This window comes from Schistocerca nitens, chromosome 5 (genome assembly GCF_023898315.1).
Source record: "Schistocerca nitens isolate TAMUIC-IGC-003100 chromosome 5, iqSchNite1.1, whole genome shotgun sequence".
NCBI lineage: Eukaryota > Metazoa > Arthropoda > Insecta > Orthoptera > Acrididae > Schistocerca > Schistocerca nitens.
The window spans coordinates 541,246,676-541,271,147 of NC_064618.1; the positions used below are offsets into that span (position 1 = coordinate 541,246,676).

The following is a 24,472-nucleotide window of genomic DNA, read 5'->3' on the forward strand; positions in this document are numbered from 1 at the left end:
AATACTTGGAAGAGATCCGAAGACATCGAAAGGTTTCTGATTAATAATATAATATAGAGATTTCGAAACCAGATTTTAAGCTGCAAAACATTTTTAGGGACAGATGTAGATTCTGTGTAAATTAAAAGTGAAGAAATTGCAGAAAGGTAGGGAATTTCAGGGAACTGGATCCGGATAAGACAAAAAGATCCAAAGCTTATTGAAAGCCAAAAAGGGAGCATAGTGTAACTACTGACTGAAAAAGCAGAAAGGGACACAACAGAAGACGAATGGCTATCTTTCATAGACGGTTAGTTGATGGTAGCTAACACGAGGGCAAAGACACAAGACCCACAGGAAATCTTTGGGTAACGCAATAGATATGGAATTTATCTGACTGTAGGAGGAAGTATAAAACACTCCAAATGAAGCAGGCAAGAGATGTAAGAAGAGACTAACAGGAAGCGCGAAACGGAAAAGCGGAGGTGGCTGGATCACAAATGCAAAGCTGATGAGGCATATATGACTACAAGAAATATGGATGTGTCCTAGCCGAAAATTAAAAAAAGGTTTGCAGGAAGGAGAAGCACCTGCATGAGTACTTTTAGCTAAGATGACGAACTAGGCAAAGAAGGGGTCTGAAATCATCTATTTTAGGATATTCGTTTCGGATAATGCTAAGGCTTCTTCTGCTTCAGAGAGAGACCTGAAGATGGTCATTATGGACCGAAATCGATAGTCTGACGACAGATTGTTTGTGATCATTAACTGGAATTAAAGAATGAAATTATGTAATATGACTATATCAGTGAGTCACTGTTAGAATCAGTCATTTCGTACAAATACCTGGTATAAAGGTTTATGTCGACATAAAACGAAGTGACAACAGAAGTTCAGGCGTAGGTAAAGCAGATGACAGACTTAGGTTCATTGGTCGGATGCTAGGATAATGCAATCCGTCTATAAATCAGATTGCTTACAATACACCTGAGTGTCCTATACTAGAATACTGCTGAAGTATGACGGACCCACATATGGACCCAAATATAAGTAACAGAGGATACTGAACATATACGATGAAGCGAGAATGATGGACTCATGGGAAGGCTGAAAAACCTGAATTGGCAGGCCTTTGAAAATGAACAACTATTCCCTTCCAAAATTTCAAGAACCAGCATTAATTGAAGAATCTAGGAGTAAACTACAACTCCCTGCGCATGGCTCCCAAATAGAAAAAATTAGACTAATTTCAGTGCGCACAGAAGCATTCAAGCAGTTACTCTTCCAGCGCGCATTACGGGAATGGAACGTGAAGAAAGCCTCATATGTGCTTACATGGAAAGTATCTTCTGCCATGCTCTTCGCAGCTATTTGCAGAATATGTATGTGGGTGTAGATGTGAATATAGATGAAGACGGATTTTTGGCGAGATCTGTACAGGATGCTTTTAAAAAAAGCTACACATGTTCTTACAGGATGTAGTACTGGCAAGTCAGGAGAAAACTTCAAATTATGATCTGTCTGGAACCGAATACTTGTTGAAGTATGGGTCAATCTGTTCGCGCATTCCCATCTGTCTGTTTCGTAGTAGGTACCACAAGCAGTGCTGCGTGAAGTTACCACGCATCCTAATACTGTACATCCTTCAGCTGTTCTTCGCAGTGAATCATGCACTCTTTCAAGTACTCCTGGCTCCGTTCGGATTGCGTCCCATCCATTGGTCACACGCTCCTGTAACGTCTGCATATTTTCGATGGGATGGGTATACACCAATACCTTTGTGTGTCCCATCGCCGAAATTCAACAAATTCAGTTCCGGTGAACAGGGAAGCCATGCTACTCGACCATCTCGACCAATCCATTGCTCACGAAACGCTGCACTGAGGTACTGTCGCAAGATCCGTAGAAAATGTCGTACACAAACCGCAGTCGTTCTTCTGCAAATGTAACGTTATCTAGTAGCTCTGGTAACTCACCGCGCAGCAATAAGTGATAAATAGCGCCTGTTAATCTACATGGGAAAGTCTATGACCCTGAGAATCTGCCACCGACAATGTCTGGCCGTACATTGTTACTGAAACAATCCTGGTGCCTCACCTCGGCTATTACTCGAGGATTTGCGTTTGCCCCCATGTGCAGTATGTACTGTACTAATTTACTGTGCCGTCTCTTCTGAATCCTGTTTCATTTTAACAGGTACTGGTTTCCGGACATATAATTATGGGAACCTTTTCTAATAATTTGGACCAATCCTAACTCCCGCAGTATACGTCTTTTTAAACACTGTATGTAGCCATTTCAAGTCTAAAGCTCGCAGAGTGACTATTTCTCCATTAGAATGAATAAAGAACGTTATTTAGTCTAAGGATAAAAGTTATCAGTAAAAGTTGGCACTATCCTGTGAGTGGAAGCTGTACACCGGTTCACGTGCGTCCCCTTAGATGTGGTGCCCACAGTGAACTTTATTAGCAAAGCGGAAGATAGTAATACAGTTCCTCCTGTCAATTATCGTATTAAAGTCGAAATGGCAGATACTGAGGTAATCGATCGTGGAACAGATGATGATGATGTTTCGTTTGTGGGGCGCTCAACTGCGTGTTCATCAGCTTCCGTACAAAGTCCCAATTTTTTCACAGTCCAATTTTTTTTCATAGTCCAATCTATCCACTGTCACGAATGAGGATGATGGTGGTGATGATGATGATGATGATGATGATGAAACGTTGAGGACAACACAAACACCCAGTCCCCGGGCAGAGAAAATCCCCATCCCCGACGGGAACCGAACCCGCGGAATAGAAAAGCAACTACAACTGTTTAATAGTGGAAAAGCATCAGGACCAGATGAGATACCTCTAAGATTCCTCAAACATTGCGCGAAAGAACTTGCTCTCCTCCTAGCAGCAGTTTAATCGTAAACGTCTGTAGCGACGAAGGGTACCTAACGACTGGAAGAAAGCGCAAGTCAGTCCCGTTTTCAAGAGGGGCTGCACGACAGAAGCACACAATTATAGACCTATATCTTTGACGTCAACCTGTTGTAGAATTAGGAATATGTTTTATGTCCAAGAATTATGACGCTTTAGGAGAACGAAACTCTCCTAAATAAGAATAACATGAGTTCCGCAAACAGATCTTTTGAAACTCAACTCGCTCTTGTTCTCCGTGAGATCCATAGCGCTCAAGATAGTGGCGCTCAGCTTGATGACATGTTCCTTGACTTCAGGAAGGCATTAAACACCGTCCCGCACTGCCAGTTAGTGAAAAAATATGAGAATATCAAGTATCGGACCAGATTTGCGACTGGATTCAGGAGTTCCTTGGCGATAGTACTCAACGTGTCGCTCTTGGCAGAACGAAATCGACTGATGTAGAAGTGGTTTCCGGAGTATTCCAGAGAATTGTGACAGGACTGTTATTGTTTAAAATGTCTGCTTACTCCTAAAAGATCTAGTGGAAAGCGTCGGATGCTCTTTAAGACACTTCACAATTGATCCGGTTTTCTATAACAAAGTAGTATTATCACAAGACAGTATAGATTTGTAGAATGACCAACAGAGAATTGATGGATGGCGCAGGGACTGGCAGTTGACACTGAATCTAACATTTAGCGTACATAGAAAAAAAGGCACTACTTTACAATACACTGCTAATAAGGAACTGCTGGAAACAGTATCTACTGTAAAATAACTAGAAGTAACTATTCAGAACGAGCTTAAATGGAATGAACACAGAAAAACAAACAATAGGAAAAGCATATGTCAGACAGATTCAAAAGAACAATCTTACGGAAATGTAATTCATACACGAAGGAAGTAGCTTACAAGGTATTTGTTCCACCGATTCTTGAGTACTGTACATCAGTATAGGATCCTCACCAAGTTGATAGAGGAGATAGAAAAGATCCAACGAAGACCGGCGCGTTTCGTCACAGGATCGTTTGGTCCGCGCGAGAGCTTTAGAGAGACACTCAACGAATTACGGTGGCAGACGTTACAAGAGATGCGTTATGAATCACGGAGAGGTTTACTATTGAAATTTCAAAAGATCACTTTCCAGGAAGAGTCGGACAACATGTTACTTCCTCCCACATATATATTAATCACCACGACGTGAACATTCGAGAAATTAGAGCTAATACAGAGATTTCCCGACAATCATTGCCGTTGGTGAATGGAACTGCGAACAGAATGGGGGAAATCAGTTTGTGGTGCGAGAAGTACCCTCGGCCACACACCGTTAGGTGGCATGCGGAGAATGATGTAGATGTAGAAAAATACCTAAAGACTCATTCGTTTTAGATGTGCATGTAAAACAATGAAAAAAATGATGCTCTACAGCAATGACTTGTTGCTGCTTTAGCCGGCCGGAGTGGCCGTGCGGTTCTAGGCGCTACAGTCTGGAGCCGAGCGACCGCTAAGGTCGCAGGTTCGAATCCTGCCTCGGACATGGATGTGTGTGATGTCCTTAGGTTAGTTAGGTTTAATTAGTTCTAAGTTCTAGGCGACTGATGACCTCAGACGTTAAGTCGCATAGTGCTCAGAGCCATTTGAACCATTTGTTGCTGCTTTATTATGTTTCAGAAATACCGACTTATTAATTCTTGTGTTAGCGGACGGGTGTTGCAGTGGTGGGTAGGGGGACGGATGAAGGGCGGGGGGGGGGGGGGGGAGGTGAAAGATGTCTCCTACCTGAATCTAATATGGAGAAATCAAATACAAGATATATTGTTTTCATGTATTCCGCCTGAGAATCGCTTCTGGCTTCGTGTTGCCTTCTCGGTCCTGGTGAGCACGGATACAAGAAATACGGCGAGCCACCTTTCACGTGTACAGTAATTCCTTCACGTCGAGAGTCGTGCCGTCCTTCGTTCCGGTACTTTGGGCACTCACAACAAAGCCCCTCTGTAGTAGGAAATCCATTGTCATTGTCGGGCGGTTCACGAGCAACCGCTTCCGCGCCCCTCGACTAAACAAGCGTTCCATGCTCCAGCCATCCGTTTGACAGCTGGTGGGTGAGAGACTCCGCTTCCGCCGAAGCCCCCGTAATGGCTATCGCGTTTCGTTTACACGACCGTCTGAAAGGATCCTTTTAGACCGCAAACAAAACAAAGTGCGTCAGCTTTCGCTCCCACTCCTTTGGCTTCGAAGGAAGGGGAACAATACCCGATTCAGAAATCTGGACCAGCCTTCTCATGATGATAGTGCAACGAAATTTTTGTGAGCTGTAAATCCACTTCTCTTACGCAACGCCCTCTAATTCTGTTACCTCTACATGGAGCTGTCACCGAAACTGCTTTATAATTCGTATCACAACAATTCATTTCAGTTCTGACTGAACACTTCTTGTTACGAGTTGACATAGCTGAATAATTAAGTTACTATCAGACCAGCAAGACCAGGGCCGTATTTAGAATCTGCAGACTCCTGAACGTGTGATCCAGACCCCCAAGACAAATTTTGTGATAACCAACGAGCAAAAGTAGCACTTAACAGCAGTTTTCGAATCGAAAACTTAAAACGCAGCATTTATGGTTTATTATTTATCTACATAAAGTTTTAATTTACAATTCATTATGTAATAAACTGATGAAATTTTTAAAATATTTCAACATGATTTACTAATATCGCTATGAAGTACATCCTCTCAACAAGCGTGTCCACTTTTGATAAAAAAACGCTGCCTGAAAAAAAGAAAAAGTGACAAAAGATATGAACTGGTGATATGCACATATAATGATGGCACTAGTATCGCGTACATGGCGTATAAAATGGCATTGCATTGGCAGAGCTGTTGTCGGCAGTCAGGTGGTTAATGCGAAAAAGTGTCCGATGTGATTTTGACTGCACGACAGGAATTAGCAGACCTTTAATGCGGAATGGTAGTTGGAGCTAGACGCATGCAACACTCCATTTCGGAAATCGTTATAGAATTCAGTATTCCGAAATCCACAGTGTCGAGAGTGTGCCGAGAGTACCAAATTTCAGGCATTACCTCTCACTAAGGACAACGCAGTTGTCGACGGCCTTCAATAACCACCGAGAGCAGCGGCGTTTGAGTAGGGTTCTCAGTGCTAACGTACAAGCAAGATTGCGTGAAATAACGATTTAAATCAATGTGAGACGTACTACGAACGTACCCGTTATAATAGTGCGGCGAAATTTGACGTTAATGGGCAGCAGACGACCAACGTGAGTGCTTTTGGTAACAGCATGACATCGCCTGCAGCGGCTCTTCTGGGCTCGCGACATTATCGTCTCGACCCTAGACGACTGGAAAACCTTGGTCTGGTCACATGATTCACGATTTCATTTGGCAAGAATTGATGGTAGGATTCGAGTGTTGCACAGACTAGGACTGTAGATATTTTTAAACACATCGGGAATCTGATATGTATATCGTTATTTAAGAAAATATTGCTATCGGCTCTCGGTACTTTGAGGAAAAGTATCGATATATCGACGGAAAATTAACACCATAACGGCCTCACACTGTAAATGCATTGCCGGTTTTAGAGCTGTATGTTTAAGTATTGATTTTTTATCAGATATTCTGTACATCAACAAACAAGTAGCCTGCCTGTTCCCTTAGAGCAAGAATTGAAAGGAAAACGATGCACGTTCGAGCTTGGCGATAACAACTTTGCTAACAATGGTAACTGCATAATGAGATATTCACTTTGCAGCGGAGTCTGCGCTGATATGAAACTTCCTGGCAGATTAAAACTGTGTGCTGGACCGAGACTCGAACTCGGGACCTTGGCCGAGGAGAGCTTCTGTGAAGTTTGGAAAGGAGGAGACGAAGTAAAGCTGTGAGGACGGGGCGTGAGTCGTGAATGGTAACTGCATGTAAGTGGCACAATACAATGTGTCTCCGATGGGTCCGTCGCTCGGTTTCATCACATATCGGATTTTTGCGGAACACTTCATGTTGACTTCCCTGCTTTTTTTTTCTTTCTTCAACGCCAGCGTCCTAGCATTTGTGGCGTCAAAACTGTGTGGTGAAGCTAAACGTTGCAGTTTCTACAGCATTTCCCCTCACATGTCTTCACCCACCGCAAAGACCGATCTTGTCACTTAGATTTTTGTTCATCATTTTCAGCAACTATTTTTGAAGAACGCCGATGTTGAGAAAACAGCACATTACTTGCCTTAAAAATTGCTTTTATCACTATTAATGTGCTGTTTCTTCACATCATAAATCTTGTTATTCCATTGTCATCAGCACACCCCAGTGCAATCGAACTTCTTCTTTTGTGTTACTTATAGTTGCTTCACGCAGTCGAAGATGAAGATCGGATGTGATGAAATCTCAAAAAGTGGTAAGACTCCTTCACACGGTGAAAGTAAATTGTTCCACCACAATTTCAAAAGAATAACTTTAAATACGTACCGAAAATTGTGAAAAACATATAACATAAAATAAAAATATCGGCGCTAGATATTCTCATTGTGATATCGATTATTCAGGAGAAACGTTGCCGATAATTATATCGTTAACATTTGGAAAAAGTATCGCTATCTTATCGACAGCCTTAGCACAGACCCCAAGAAGTCATGGGCCGAAGTTGTCAACAAGGCAATGTGCCAACTGTTAGTTGCTCCATAGTGGTGTGGAGTGTGTATACACGGAATGGACTGGGATCTGGTGCGGCTACTTGGAAACAATTTGCGATCATTCATGGACTTCATGTCCCCAAACAATGATGGAATTTTTATGGGTGACAATACGCCATGTCAGTGGGCCACAATTGTTTGCGATTGGTCTGAAGAACATTCTGGACAATTCGAGAGAATGATTTGGCCACCCAGATCGCCCTGCACGAATCCCATCGAACGTTTATGAGACATAATCGAAAGGTCAGCTAGTGCACAAATTTCTACAGCGGAGTAACTTTCGCAATTATGGGCAGCTATAGAGGCAGAATGGCTCAGTGTTTCTCCAAGGCACTTCCAACGATTAGTTGAGTCCATTCCACGTCCAGTTGCCGTACTAAGTCGCACAAAAGAAAGTCCGACACGATATTGGGAGGTATCCCATGAGTTTTGTCACCTCATTGTAAAGGGCGTCAGGTGTCGGCTGGTCAGTGTGAAGGAGACATGATCTTGAGATGGCGGGTACTTGTTTTCAGCATCTGACAGTTTGAAAGGGCCCTGATTATGGTTACACATTTTGCCTACTTGTCAAATCGTGTAATATTGAGATTTGTGGGTCATTCATATGTAACAGTGGAGCGATGTTGGACTGTACGGAAATACAAGGACAATAATATTCAACGTCAAGGTACCACTTGGCCACATCTGATCACGACAAGTGAGGGTCGTCGTATTGTGGACTTAACTTCTTCATATCTGCGCCTGCCACCCGGGAACACGCAGTAGACACCTTGAAACTCGCCACACCATTGGTCGGAGACTGGAATTGCCGTACCAAAGGTGGGCTGCTGTTAACTCCACAACACAAACGGCTGAGTTTGGAGTGGTGTAGCGACTGGCAAACATGGACCACTGATGAATGGCGTCGCACTGCGTTCAGATGAAGCGCGATTCCGCACTGCCCCAGATGAACGTCTTCGACGGGTATGGCGGGGTGTTCCAGGAAGTCCATTGCTTGTTCACGGGTGGCAGTCGCAGATCTGAAGAGATTACGATGTACTTAGTGCACAATATGGCGATCCTGGCTTGTCGTGACCAGATGTAGTCTACTGGTACCTTGCCGACGAGTTTTCCTGTCCTCGTATTTCCATACCGTTCAACATCGAGCCACTGTCACATCTGAATGACCCACAAATCTGAATATTACACGACTGGACGAGTGGGCCAATCTTCCAATGCTTTGGAACGGCAGAGCGATGTTCCCTCTAGCGCCAAGGCGTGGGAAGCCATAGTATATTTCAGGTCACGGCTGTTAATAATTGAAAGAACTCTAATAGCACAACAGTACGTCAAGGACATTCTGCGTTTTTTTGTATTACTTGCCATGCGACAGTATCGTGGTGCCTTTTATCAACAAGGCAGTTCTGGTCCACACATGGCACATGTTTCATTAACTGTCTGCCCCTTGTTGAGGTAGTCCCGTGGCAAGCAATATCCTCAGGTTTTCCCCCGATAGAACATGCGTGGCACCTGGTAGGACGTCAACTGCGTCCCAGAGACAGTATCGAGGATGCCAAAAACGACCTACAGCAGTTGGCGGCCAGCTTGCCTCAGGAGGCGTTACTACGGATTTATTATACCCTTCCCAAACGAACCAGTAGATGCACCCCGGCCAGAGGGATGCAACGTCATACTTGTATATAGGCGTATACTGACAAGTTCTTTGCAGTGTTTTCCAATTCAGTAACATCACGTACCCTCTCAACCTGTAATGTTTCTCATCGTTTCCTCCTCCCCTTTTGGCTGATTTAATTTTTTGTCTGGCTATGTGTTTAAAAATTAAAGACGAGGTCAACAACAAATAGTTGTGGTCATGTCCGTGCATAAAACAGTATTTGTGTTTTAAAAATAACTTAATAATGAAAGGGAAATATGTTTGTTGGCCAAATGCAGGATAGCAAAATGAATTATGGAACCAAGTAAATTCTACTCGTATTTAATTTAAATACAATTCTTTCCAAAACAGTTACCTTTAAGTTGAAAATTCCAAATGATCTAGATGGCTAATTGGTTCGCACCTGCACTTCATACTAATGAAATTACTTTTAATATTCTCAAAATGTAGCTGTCTTAAAATATCACTTTCAGTAATGAGTGAAGCCAAAACTTTGATACCGTCTCCTAACTTGAGAGTTCGAAAACTGTTTTCTTATCAACTTCTGTTTTGAAAATGACCTTTCTTCCTTGTCATTTGTGGTAACATCTGCCAGTTTCATTCTTAGAGCGACCTCGGTGTTAGTCACAATCTTTTACCTTTTCCAGAGAATTTGTAAACCCACCTCTCCGGACTGTTTTTTTAGTTTTCCACATCATCTTTTCATAACTTGTGTTAAAACCCTTGAATTTCCTAATTTTGCTTCTAAGATATTGTTGTAGGTCTTACTACAATCTGAGATGCTACGGATTATTTATCTTTCTTCATTTCTTTTAAATTTTGTGGTGCGGGCCCTAGACTGAAGCACAGGTACTTAGCGCGTAAGTGCCGTTTTGAGCAAGACCGTATTAAAAAATATTCATTGCAAATTAAAAAGGAGAAAAGAAATTTTGAGCAAGACCATATAAAAAGACTTATTGTAAATTATAAAGGAGAAAAGAAAGGATAGGACTTCAGGTTTGCTAGGGTCTTATTACAATTTATACATCGCGGAATTCGGCTAGACAGACCGCATTGTGTAGTACACGTCGTTGCATTAAACTGTCGTCTGAGAACGAATTTTATCTGGGAGGATGAGAGGTCCAGTTCCCGTCCAGTAACTCGCACTAGATTTTTTGTCGTTTTCCGAAATCGCTTCAGGTGGATTGTAGAGAGTTCCACAATAGCTTTCTTGTCTACTGATTCTAATGTCGGCGAGGCGTTTCGGTATAATCTTTTTGTTTCGCCTTCTTACGATCATCTGGCTTCTATATCAGTAAGTACACAACATTAAACGTACTCTTCCTTTCGTATATCGCCCCTCGCTGAGATAACGTTGTTTTTTATCTGTCGATGACAATAATACTTCTTCAAGGATTGTTCTAAATAATTGTGGTGCATATACACCTCTCCCGTAATTATAGTACCAGATCTAGTCCCCATGGCGTCCGCATGTACCTTCTTTTGCAAGTCTCCCCTGAAGCTGTCATCAAGCTCCTTCTCCCCATATTACTTCACTTCCCAAGTGGCCATTCTTCCAGCCATTTACGATTACCAGGTGCTGTTACTCATTATCGAGGACTGCACAGCCGACAGTAGGAAAAATCACCGCATTCGTAAAATTTTTAAGTCGGAGGGAAGTACTGATAGACTTAAATCTCTGAGGCCGGGGCATGCGTGACACTTTCCCAGTTAGCTGACTTGCCAAGGGCTTCGTCCACAGAACCCAAGTTCCGAGTACGAGTCTGCTCCACTGCAAAACCTTTGTAAACTCGTTCAGTGTACTTCTATAATGGGCCTCTTCGAAACATTGTGAAGCTAGGAACTAACTATTTTTTTCCCGGTACTTCGTTTCATATGACTAAAATCGACATCGCTACCACAAGATTTTTATAACAACACATTAATGTGTTGGACCGTTATCGCTAAACATGTCCATCTTCTACTTCACATCACAGAAACCAAATCAGCATGTCAACATGTATATACACTGGGACAAAAATTGCAACACCAAAAAATAATTAAGGTGCAGTAAGGAACTTTCGGGAATATATTAAAATAAAATATTTAGGTGATTAACACTGCCAGCCAGATCACACGCTGATGTAAGCGCGAGATAAGCCATTGTAAACGTGGAATGCTGGTGCTTTAATAGCCGGTGTAATCGTCAGAATACTTGCTGAAAACATGCAAACATCCATGCATTACGTTGTACAAGTACCGGATATCAGTTTGTGCGTTGGAGTTCCCTGCCTGTTGCACTTGTTAGGTCCATACAGGGACGGTTAATGATATTTGTGGATATAGCTGGAGTTGTTCTTAGATTATGTTCCATATGTGCTCGAATGGAGACAGATCTGGTGGTCGAGCAGGCCAAGGCAACGTGTCCACACTCTGTAAGGCATGTTGGATATGTGGGTGAGCGTTATCCTGTTGGAAAACACCCCCTGGAACGCTGTTCATGAATGGCAGAGCAACAGGTCAAATCACCAGACTGAGATACAAATTTGCAGTCAGGGTGTGTCGGATAACCACGCGAGTGCACCTGCTGTCATACGAAATCGCACTCCAGACCTTAACTCCAGGTGTAGATCCAATGTGTCTACCTTGCACACAAAGTTGTTTGCAGGCCTCGTTTTAACTTACACATGGCCATCATTGCCACCGAGGCAGGTCCAGCTCCTATCAGAAAACACAACAGATCTCCACTCGGCTCTCCAGTGAGCTCTCGCTCGACATCACTAAAGCCGGAAGGGCCGGTGGCCTGGGGTCAGTGGAATGCAGGTTGCAGGGCGCCTGAGTCCAAGCTACCCTTGAAGTAACAGATTTGTAACAGTTCGTAGTGTCACTGTGGTGCAACTGCTGCTCAAATTGCTGCTGCAGATTCAGTACGACGCGCCAGAGCCATGCACCGAATGCCGTATCTTCCTCCCCGGTAGTGCCGTGTGATCGTCCGGAGCCCAGTCTTGCGCCTTACATTCCTGTGACCAGCGCTGACAGCAATCGTGTTCGATGGCTACATTCCTGCCAAGTCTTTCTGCAGTATCTCTGAAGGAACGCCCAGCTTCTCGTAGCCCTATTGCACGACCTCGTTCAAACTAAGTGAGTTGCAGATAATGGCGTCTTTGTCGCCTTGAAGACATTCTTGACTAATATCAACTCAATACCTCCAGTCTCAAAGGCAACTAACACTCACGACCGTTATAGCACGTATTTAAAGCAAACCTTATTTGCATACTCATAATGGCGTTACTAGTGCCGCTCTTATGCGACTGGCGAGAAATTTGAATATACTCGTACTTCATCTTCCAGATGTAGATACACGCCTACCGCCTTTCTTTTATGTCACACAACTCCTCCTTGGTGTTCCAATTTTATTCCTTCAGTCTATTTTTATCGAAAAATAAAAACTTGGTCAACAGTTTTGTGTAGTACTTTAATCGGTAATATTTAAATGGTTTAAGTTTACGTTTATTGCATCCAAGATGATCCATATTGTCCTCTACAATTTAGTGAAAACCGCCCTTGGATATATTACCGCCCTCGTTCTGAATATATTTTCGGTGGTTATAGCTTATTTTAGAGCTTTCAAATTACAATACGTTTCACTTTTCATTATGAAACAGAATACTTTTTTTCTGTAGTAGTGAGAAAAGTCTTTGTAGAGAACTTCATAGAGATAGCGTCACAGCAAACCACTGTCCCGCCATCACAAGAGGGCCTTCACAAATTCGCTCTGCTTTACATTTTATAAGTAAACACGGAACCCAGGTAAAGTTCAAGTGTTTATTATTATCACTATTATATTAGGCACTTGAAGTGTTGACCTTGAGCACTGAACATACAGTAAAACGATTACGCGCAGTCACTGCTGCACGTTGGATGTTCCATGTCATCGAGAGTCATTGTCATTTCCTTGTAAACCTCAAATTTCAGTCTTTCCCTCAGATAAAAGGCCGTAGGTATTGCGTCTGGTAAAGGCACAGGCTATTTTGTGTCTACCGAACGAGCGATCCAGTTATCGCCAGATACTTGTGGCTATTCAGAGTCTCAACGACATAACAGGCACCAACGCCACGAGTCTCAAATAGCCCCCAGCAAATGTTGACAGATCAGTGTCGCCGTTTATGCAGATCTCTCGGCTGGCGCGGATTTTCAGCTGGTCAGTAGTGCATGGTGCGTCATTTCGAAGTTTTCGTAGACGCCATTCGGAACTTGCAACCGACTTTGATCACTGCCACTGAGCTGTTGATAAAGCGTAATGTGGAAAGGATGAAACACATGGGAATTGCCATTCGAATCACACTCGTTTCGCTAACCCCACTCGCACATTCAAGCCGCCTCGTAGTGACCCGTGGATTGTGTGTTATCGCTACCAAGTTGTAGTTGTATTTCTCTCACCAATGACTGTTGTTTCGTTGGCGTATTTTGTCCTTCACAGTTGCGCAGAAGCGCCCTGGATAAATCAGTGTTTTCCGTTGTTACAGGCAGCAAGTGCGCGCCGCCGTGCGGGCCAGAGGCGGCGTGCAGACATTTCCCCAACAGCACGTCGCTGTGCGTGTGCGTGCACGACGCCTCGCCGGCCGTACAGGGTCGCAAGTGTCCGCGTGTCGCAAGTGAGTATTGCACGCATAAGAGCGCTGACGCTGCCTAACTACAGCGCGAGCAACAGAAAATTCCTAAAAAAAAATTGTTTGTCAACAAACTCCATCTTGCTGTTGTTCGTAGGCTGCTAGTCTATTATTGACAGGCGCCACTGCGTTCCCATTAGTTCATCACTGATTATATGCCGTTTTCAAGTTTCTTCTGCTAGCTTTGTTGGTGTCGACCCTAGTTGCTGCAGTAGGATACATGTTGACTAGGTCTAAATGTGGGAAAATGTAAGTTACTGAAGGTGAGTAGGAAAAACAACACTGTAATGTTCAAAATGGCTCAAATGGCTCTGAGCACTATGGGACTTAACATCTGAACTCGTCAGTCCCCTAGACTTAGAACTACTTAAACCTAACTAAGCTAAGGACATCATACACATCCATGCCCGAGGCAGGATTCGAAACTGCGACCGTACCGGTCGCGCTGTTCCAAACTGAAGCGCCTAGAGCCGCTCGGCCACATCGGCCGGCTATAATGTTCAAAAACAGTATTAGTGATAGCCTACGTGACGCAGCAGAGTGGATTAAATGTAGGCACAACGTTGGAAAGAGACATGGAATGGAACAAGATGATGACCCCCCCCCCCCCCACCAGTTAGCATTTAACAAGCAGAATTTGTACTTTTTGCTCACGATACCAGTGTTATAATAAATACCGTTATAGACTAAGCAACAGAAGGGATAATTAATGATGTTTCTGAAAGAGTTATTGAGAGGTTCTCTGAAAATGGATTCTCCCTTAAATTTGAGAAAACACACTGTATTCAATTCTGTACAACAACCAAACCAACAATAAATTGATGTAGCACATGAACAGTAGCCAGTAAAAAGGGTAGAATGCTCCAAATTTATGGAGGCACATACTCATGAACACTTTTACTGGAAGAAACATATTACTGGAGCTTCTCAAACAGTGAAATGCAGTTACCTTTGCTCTTTATAATTGTTAGTCTTGAAAACAGACTAATCAACCTCCTGACATATTCTGCATATTTCCACTCAATACTGTCTTACGGAATAATTTTCCGGGATGACTTATCACTTAGAAAGAAAGTACTGATTGCACAAAAGCAAGAGAGCAGTAAGAATAAGATGTACTATTCATCCACGCAGGTCACGTAAGTACCTCCTCGAGGAGCTAGACATATTAACTACATCGTCATAGTACTTATGTTCGCTAATGAAATTTGTCATAAATAATCCATCACAGTTTGAGAAGAACAGTGATGTCAATACCTACAGTAGTAGAGGCTAAAATGACCTTTATTATTCATTGCTAAAGTTGTCAGTGGCCCAGAGAGAAGTTCAACGTGCAGTGACAAAAATTTTTGAACATTTGTCCAGTAGCATAAAATGTCTGATACGTAGCAAAACAAGTTTTAAATATAATCTAAAATCATCTCTCCCAGGCAACTAATTCTGCTGCATGGATGAATTTCTATTTAAAAACTGGTAACATGTAAAAAAATTTAAAAACTAGTTTTAGGTTCAAATGGCTCTGAGCACTAGGCGACTTAACTTCTGAGGTCATCAGTCGCCTAGAACTTAGAACTAATTAAACCTAACTAACCTAAGGACATCACACACATCCATTCCCGAGGCAGGATTCGAACCTGCGACTGTAGCGGTCACGCGGTTCAAGACTGAAGCGCCTAGAACCGCACGGCCACAACGGCCGGCAACTAGTTTTTATTTGTGTTTGTATGAGTGGGGTTGCCAAATAATGTGTGCCTTCATATTAACACTAAACATGCACACGCATCCTGTAAACGACTGGTTCCACATTTCTATGAAAGAATCGTTCATATGAGCTATGGAACATGTAGCTAACTAACTAACTAACTAGCACACGAGATCGGTTGTAGTGAAGGCGAATGGTCGACTTTGGTTTATTCGGAGAATTCTAGGAAAATGTAGCTTATCTGTAAAGGAGACTGCGTACAGAACACTTGGACGACCCATTTGCGAATGCTGACAGAGTGAGGTCCTCACCACGTCGGTTTTAAGACATCGAAGCAATTCAGGCGCGAGCTTTTAGATTTGTTACCGGTAGGTTCGATCAGCACGAATGTTACGGATATGCTTCGTGATTCAGTTGAAATCCCTTGAGAGAAGACGACGTTCTTTTTGCGAGCCACTATTGAGAAAGAGAACCGGCATCTGCGATGGACTGCAGAACGATTCTAATGCCGCTAACGCACATCTCGCCCAAGCACCGTGAAGACAAGATAAAAGAAACGTGGGCTCCTACGGAAGCAAATGGATAGTCACCTTTTCATCGCTTCGTTGCGAGTGGAACAAGAAAGAGATTGAATAACGGTGGTACAAGGTGCCCTCCGAATGCACCGTGTAGTGGCTTGCGGAGTTTGCATGTAATTTTAAGTTCTTGTGGTTTGTAGTCTCTTTTTACTTCGGCGTGTGGTATTCGTCTCGTTAACTTCGATTATTTTTGCTATTCATAGGGTGACTTCTCGCCAGAAGTTTGCCTATTTTATGACAAGTAACTCTTCGTGAGTGAACTTCCCTTATTTCCGGATGCCTCTTCCAGCCACTGTGTGGACAAGTAAATGCGATTTAAAACAGCGCATTGCGTTTTGTCTGCACAATATTTAACATGGTTTCACGTGAATTATGTCGTCATGCTCTCTGCTCTCCAAGGAATTTTTACTCTATATTGCCTATGCTAAGAAACTCTGGTTTGGTTTCTTCTAATTGCCCAGTACATTTTATGTTACCATAACCCTTCCTGCAGCTTTACATACTAGCACGAAACTACAATACCAGCTAAAACATTAACACCACTACGCACCGAGACACTGAATGTCGCCTGGTAGTATTGCGGGACGTCAAGCGGCAAGAAAAGCAAGTAAGTGGAGCAGAAGCGAACGGGGAATCATAGCAAGCGAAGACAGTGTCCACAAATGAGGAAATACACAGACGTAGATGGCATCGACGGAAGGCAGATTCTTATAGACCTGGGACTGGGAACGAGCATCCCATAAACGACGAAGCTGTTCGTGTGGTACTGTCGAGAGCATCTGTAGGAAGTGGTTGAAAGACGGTGAAACCACAACTGGGCGAAAAGGTATTGCACGTCCACCTCTTATCACAGGACGTGGACATCGAAGGCTTGTCTGTTCTGCAGGGCGGGATGGACGGCGATTTGTGGCAGATCCGACGGCAGGGTCAAATGCTGGTGCGGTCACAAGTTTTTCGGACCACGTGATTCAGTGCACATTGTCGAGCATGGGGAGCCTTCCCAGTAGACGTCTCCTACGTTTTATGTATCCGGATCGCTGAAATATGTCACTTCAAGGTCACTCCACAAGCGCCTTAAAGCTGGCATTATGACGGACAAACAAAAGAGAAACGCGAGGTGCTGTTCTTCTGAACCAACTACGGTACAGCAACAAAAGCCGGCTCCAGCGGCGACGCCGCGTGTAGTGGCCGCGCGGTTTGAGGCGTCATGTCACGGACTGCGCGGCCCCTTCCGCCGGAGGTGCGAGTCCTCCCTCGGGCAGGGGTGTATGTGTCGTTCTTAGCATAAGTTAGTTTGAGTAGTGTATAAGACTAGCAGTTTGGTCCCTTAGGAACTCACACACACTTGAACATTTTCCAGCGTCGACGCTGCCATGCTGTTGCTTCTGCGTAAACACTGTGTGTTGGTGTGCGACTGCCTGTTTCTATATAGTTGTGCTACCGCCTCGACTACAGTTTATTTAATAATAGCACCAAACCGACGTCGTTCACAGACTGACAATCGGTGGCATCGTGGAGTGCCGTTGAACAGTGAAGTTTTGGAACTGCTATATAGGGAGGGTGACTTTTACCAGCATGAAAAAGAATTTGTTTCTGTTCCTAGGCATGCGTCTATTGCTGCTGATAAAAGTTTTAAAGCGTATGGTACCAGGAAAACTAGGACTCAAAAAAATTGCTCTGAGCACTATGGGACTCAACTGCTGAGGTCATTAGTCCCCTAGAACTTAGAACTAGTTAAACCTAACTAACCTAAGGACATCACAAACATCCATGCCTGAGGCAGGATTCGAACCTGCGACCGTAGTGAAACTAGGACTCAAAGAGCCATTGTAAGGAAAGGGGTGCTACTTCAACACATGCAAGATAGTGAAGTAAACTGTGTGGAACAAAACCCCTGCAAAGAAAACAAAGCAGCCTAGTCCAGTCACACATCTTGGTTAGTTCCAAATCGATGCAGTTCGTCAGCACACTTACGGATATTACCGCAGGAAATAATACTCAATAGCGAAGTTCCTAATTTCTTTGAAAGAACGTGAACATTCCTCAAGGGTGAAAACGTCACTTGAAATGGTGTTAAAAAGTATGGGCTTCGGCTTTAAAAAGTTAGACGGACGAAAACTGTTGCTCAAAAGAGTTCATGTTGTTGCGGCTCGTTGTATTTTCTTACATGAAACTGTAGGAAAGGATATACATTTAATTATATGGTTAGATGAAACCTGGGTTCACCCTGGGGAAGCAGATGATAAATGCGTTCAGATGATACTCCGAACAGTAGCGGTCATCAGACAATGGGAAGAGGATCGCGTTTAATTGTGGCCCATGCAGGTTCTTCAAACGGATCTGTGCGTGAATGACGTTTTGTTTTTCGAAACCCGTAAATGTCACGAGGATGTGGATCACCTACGATTTCTCCACTAATTTAAAAATCTGATGCTCAAGTTTAGTGTTCCGACAGTGTTTGTAAGGGTTAATGCAGCTTATCATTCTGTGATATTAGACAAAACTCCAACAACCAGTGACCTCAAAAAAACTAAGGTGCAGTAGCTACACGCGAGAGACCTTGCTACGGACATGCGCATGACAAAGCTGCTGTTATAGTCACTTGTGAAACATAATAAGTCTGAGACTCCTGCATATGTTATACATGAAGTTGCAAGGGAACTGGGTGATATAGTAAGTAGGCTATCACCTTGTTAGTACCATGTCAACCTAAATGAATTTATTTGGAGTGATGTCAAGGATTACGTTCGAAATAATACCACGACTTTTACGATAGCAGAAATGGAAAGGATGCTACCTGAAGGTCTTGCTACTGTAGGCGCCACCTCATGGAGGAAGAAAGTAGATCATGTTGGTAAGCATATTAGAGAAGCACAGACTATAGACGGATTTATAAATGAGAATGACCAGTTAATGATTTCTCTTGACGAAGGCCGGCCGAAGTGGCCGTGCGGTTAAGGGCGCTGCAGTCTCGAACCGCAAGACCGCTACGGTCGCAGGTTCGAATCCTGCCTCGGGCATGGATGTTTGTGCTGTCCTTAGGTTAGTTAGGTTTAACTAGTTCTAAGTTCTAGGGGACTAATGACCTCAGCAGTTGAGTCCCATAGTGCTCAGAGCCATATTAACCATCTCTTGACGACGACGACGGCGACGGTTTTGGCGCTGATTCCTATGATAATGAAGGAAAACTGGATGGAATTGTATTACTGACATCGTAAACTGGTGAGTGTAAATGTAACTAGTATTAATTCTTCCTGCAACCGAGTAGGCTATGTACTTTCTTCTTTTTACTATTGTTATGCTTTGGTTCACTTTATTATATGACGTTTCATATGCAGCTATTACTTTACCAATTCGGAACGACCTTTCATAGACACTGTCATGAACTTTAGTTGTTATTTATTTCCGGTTTTCATATACTGATCACACAGGTTTACGTGGCCCATGAGCGGAGGATAGTGGAAGCGGATGGTAGCGATCGGCTCATAACACATTATCTGCTGAGACGAGCCCCACCTCCTCCTCCCAGAACATCCAGCTTGCGGTTTATAAAAAAAAGTCAGCGGTAATAGATTAATGCGTTGCACATGTGTCACAAGAAAGAAAATGGCGATTTCCTACATGGACAACCTACAGCCTCTTCGCTCATTTTTGTAAATAATACTAACAATCACTACTCACAACAGCGCAGGCGAATCGTCACTATATTTACAAACGGCTGCTTATCGTTAACGGTGCATAATACTGGTAGATAGCTAATGTTGACAGCGACCATAAACATTCCTCAGCGGTATGAAGTCAGCCGGACTTCCACTTATCATAGAGGATCCAAGTAAAAGTGCGCTATCAAAATCTTTTCTCCGTAGATTTTCTCTCTAGCGTTAGAAAAACGTTCTTTGCTGTACTTAGGTATGCAATATAATGCGGCGGCTAATTCACACGGTGACAGTATCCTACATTTACAAAATATACTTCGGGGCTATCCGTTGTTGGTGTGTGCTGTGGCAGCTGTTGCAATCTCACAATCACAGTATACCCAACTACACGCCAGCTATCAAGTGACGTGTTTCAGCGGCCCAGGGATAATGTTGATCCAAAGATAGTGTCAATTACAAGTGCTGTAGACACAGGAATAATCGAGATAGGACCGTCGATCAATGGACACATGTCACCCGGTCGTATGAATCAATTTTCTTGTTAATCAAAATATCCACGGGTGTACTGCCGGTCTACAGTGTCCAACGGGCACAATATTTCGGCGATCATACATGTCGCCATCATCAGGTGAACTGACGGACTGAGCTCCTGTGAACGTGCCGGCACGGAGATCCGTACACTATGGCTGCTCAGGTGGAACTGGGATCGGTCGCGGCGGCGGCGGATTTAAATACCCTCCGCCCGCGGTGCGCTCACTCCGCCGTCCGCGCCCCGCGCCACGGTCGCGCGGTGGAACAGATTGCGACGGCGTCTGAGATGACGTCGGTGTGATGGCTCCGTCCGCCGTGGTCGTCACAACTATACATTTGCTCGATTTACTCTTGATTAACCCAATCGCTGGTTCCCAAGCCTTGCTAAGATTATAGCCACAGTCACGATTTATGAGGTCGTCATTGGTGCGAATTTCGATGGCCTCTCTAACAACGCTGTCCCAGTATCTCGACGTCTGTACCAGAATCCTCGTGCGTTCATACTCCATAGCATGATTTTCCGACAAACAATGTTCAGCGACCGCCGACTTGCTCGGATACATCAGTCGAGTGTGCCTCTGGTGTTCACGGCATCGATCCTCGACGGTACGCATCGTCTGACCAATATACGACTTGCCACATTGACACGGAATCTGGTACACGCCGGCCTTCCTCAAACCGAGGTCATCTTTGGCGCTCCCCACCAGTGCACGAGTTTTATTCGGAGGACAAAACACCGTTCCGACCCGGTGTTTCTTCAAAATGCGGGCGATCTTTCCCGAGAGTGCGCCTGTATATGGAATAAACGCAGTGCCTACCTCCTCCCTCGTGATTTCATCCATATCCACAGGTTGTGCTGTAGTGGTTGGGCGGAGAGCACGTTGAATCTGCCACTCTGAGTAACCATTTTTTCGAAATACAGTTCTCAGATGTTCCAATTCCTGGGGTAGACTCTCTGCGTCAGAGATAGTGCGCGCCCTATGTACTAGAGTTTTAAGTACCCCATTCCTCTGTGAAGGGTGGTGGCAGCTGTCTGCGTGCAAATACAGATCAGTGTGCGTTGTCTTCCGATACACCCCATGACCTAGGGTGCCGTCAGGCCTTCTCTTGACCAAGACGTCAAGGAAAGGTAGTTTACCCTCCGTTTCAGTCTCCATAGTGAATTTGATGTTGGGGTGTATGGAGTTTAGATGTGTAAGGAAGTCAAGGAGTTTATCCATACCATGTGGCCAGATGACGAAAGTGTCGTCCACGTAACGGAAAAAGCAAGTAGGTTTCCATTCGGATGACGACAGGGCTTCCTCCTCGAAGTTCTCCATGTACAAATTCGCTACCACCGGTGAGAGTGGGCTACCCATGGCGACTCCCTCCGTCTGTTCGTAGTATTCTCCATTAAAAAGAAAATACGTGGAAGTCAAGACATGCCTAAAAAGTTCAGTGGTCTTCTCGTCAAACTTCTGACTTCCGTCAGTTCACCTGATGATGGCGACATGTATGATCGCCGAAATATTGTGCCCGTTGGACACTGTAGACCGGCAGTACACCCGTGGATATTTTGATTATCAAATACGCCGGGAGAAACTCAAGAATCACATCATACACCTTTACGGGGAGGAGATGTATCGCAGCATGAAGAAATTTGAAAAGTTGCGCCACCGTAGATGTCGTTTGCTAAGTACTCTTGCCTTTCTAAAGAGATGTCGTTCCGAGAACGTTGTTCCAAATTTTGCTAAGGTTATGCATCACATCGATTCTGCAGCAGCTAAGAGAATCAAGAAACGAGCCAGCCTCGCATTGGTACGTGAGAGAGTGCAATTCACCCGCCGGAGCCTTGAGTTTATCTCACAGGAATTACTCAAACTACATTTGCAACTGGCTAGTAATTTCACTTCTTTTTCCTGGGATTGGATTGATGGTGTCACCTGGGTTGCAGCTGATTCCGCCCATAAGAAGGCAACGGGACGTCAAACAGCTAAGTTCTCACGTCTCCTTGACAAACCATCTCTGCAGGTTCCGGGCAAGACTGTCATCAATTTGAGTGGCATGGTGTTGAGTGATGATGCGGTCTCGGTTTTGCAGAAAGGTCTCAACTTCGCTCCCACCCCCAAGTTCACTCCGGTCGCAGAAATTGTTAGCGCTGTTGAACAGGTTGCAGCTCGACTTCCGCCTGAATCAGCTGAGGAAATACGTCGTGAAACTTGTCGTGCGTTGACGAAATCCAAGCCGATGAAGTCAAATATCACTAGTAAAGAGAGGGCGGCCATTCGTGATCTGAGGGAGCGCTCTGAAATTGTTGTCTTACCGGCTGACAAAGGCAATGCCACAGTTGTTGTCTCCCATAAGGACTACACTGATAAGATGCAGAGCCTGCTAAATGACGATTCCTACCGGAAGATCAGCGTTGACCCTACAAAGAAGGTGGACAACAAGACGAGGTCGCTTCTCAAGGACGCAGATTTACCGGAGGGTGACGCTAAGAAATTGTTACCCCAAGGTCCGGTACCGCCTAGACTATATGGACTCCCGAAGGTTCACAAAGAGGGGGTACCATTACGCCCCATTGTCAGCAACATCAGGGCACCTACATATTTGTTGGCCAAATACCTGACGGGAATATTAAGTCCTTACGTGGGTAAATGCCCTCATCACATCCGTAATTCCGTGGATTTTGTTAAACGCCTTGATAGCTTCACGTTGGGTGAGTCAGATATCATGGTGAGTTTTGACGTCGTTTCCTTGTTCACGAGGGTACCCCTGCGAGAGTCACTAGAATTGATTAGTCAGAAGTTTGACGAGAAGACCACTGAACTTTTTAGGCATGTCTTGACTTCCACGTATTTTCTTTTTAATGGAGAATACTACGAACAGACGGAGGGAGTCGCCATGGGTAGCCCACTCTCACCGGTGGTAGCGAATTTGTACATGGAGAACTTCGAGGAGGAAGCCCTGTCGTCATCCGAATGGAAACCTACTTGCTTTTTCCGTTACGTGGACGACACTTTCGTCATCTGGCCACATGGTATGGATAAACTCCTTGACTTCCTTACACATCTAAACTCCATACACCCCAACATCAAATTCACTATGGAGACTGAAACGGAGGGTAAACTACCTTTCCTTGACGTCTTGGTCAAGAGAAGGCCTGACGGCACCCTAGGTCATGGGGTGTATCGGAAGACAACGCACACTGATCTGTATTTGCACGCAGACAGCTGCCACCACCCTTCACAGAGGAATGGGGTACTTAAAACTCTAGTACATAGGGCGCGCACTATCTCTGACGCAGAGAGTCTACCCCAGGAATTGGAACATCTGAGAACTGTATTTCGAAAAAATGGTTACTCAGAGTGGCAGATTCAACGTGCTCTCCGCCCAACCACTACAGCACAACCTGTGGATATGGATGAAATCACGAGGGAGGAGGTAGGCACTGCGTTTATTCCATATACAGGCGCACTCTCGGGAAAGATCGCCCGCATTTTGAAGAAACACCGGGTCGGAACGGTGTTTTGTCCTCCGAATAAAACTCGTGCACTGGTGGGGAGCGCCAAAGATGACCTCGGTTTGAGGAAGGCCGGCGTGTACCAGATTCCGTGTCAATGTGGCAAGTCGTATATTGGTCAGACGATGCGTACCGTCGAGGATCGATGCCGTGAACACCAGAGGCACACTCGACTGATGTATCCGAGCAAGTCGGCGGTCGCTGAACATTGTTTGTCGGAAAATCATGCTATGGAGTATGAACGCACGAGGATTCTGGTACAGACGTCGAGATACTGGGACAGCGTTGTTAGAGAGGCCATCGAAATTCGCACCAATGACGACCTCATAAATCGTGACTGTGGCTATAATCTTAGCAAGGCTTGGGAACCAGCGATTGGGTTAATCAAGAGTAAATCGAGCAAATGTATAGTTGTGACGACCACGGCGGACGGAGCCATCACACCGACGTCATCTCAGACGCCGTCGCAATCTGTTCCACCGCGCGACCGTGGCGCGGGGCGCGGACGGCGGAGTGAGCGCGCCGCGGGCGGAGGGTATTTAAATCCGCCGCCGCCGCGACCGATCCCAGTTCCACCTGAGCAGCCATAGTGTACGGATCTCCGT

The 24,472-nt window shown here is 44.5% G+C and overlaps 1 protein-coding gene across 3 annotated transcripts in view; it reads left to right on the forward strand.

Annotated features, from left to right (window-relative positions):
* The window catches only part of LOC126259646 (uncharacterized), a 288,662-nt gene that overhangs the window by 186,020 nt on the left and 78,170 nt on the right, over positions 1 to 24,472 (forward strand). For all 3 annotated transcript variants that reach the window (XM_049956576.1, XM_049956577.1, XM_049956578.1), the window contains exon 2: positions 13,755 to 13,883. In XM_049956576.1, the coding sequence (XP_049812533.1) occupies positions 13,755 to 13,883 (129 nt within the window). The remainder of the gene's footprint in view (positions 1 to 13,754; positions 13,884 to 24,472) is intronic.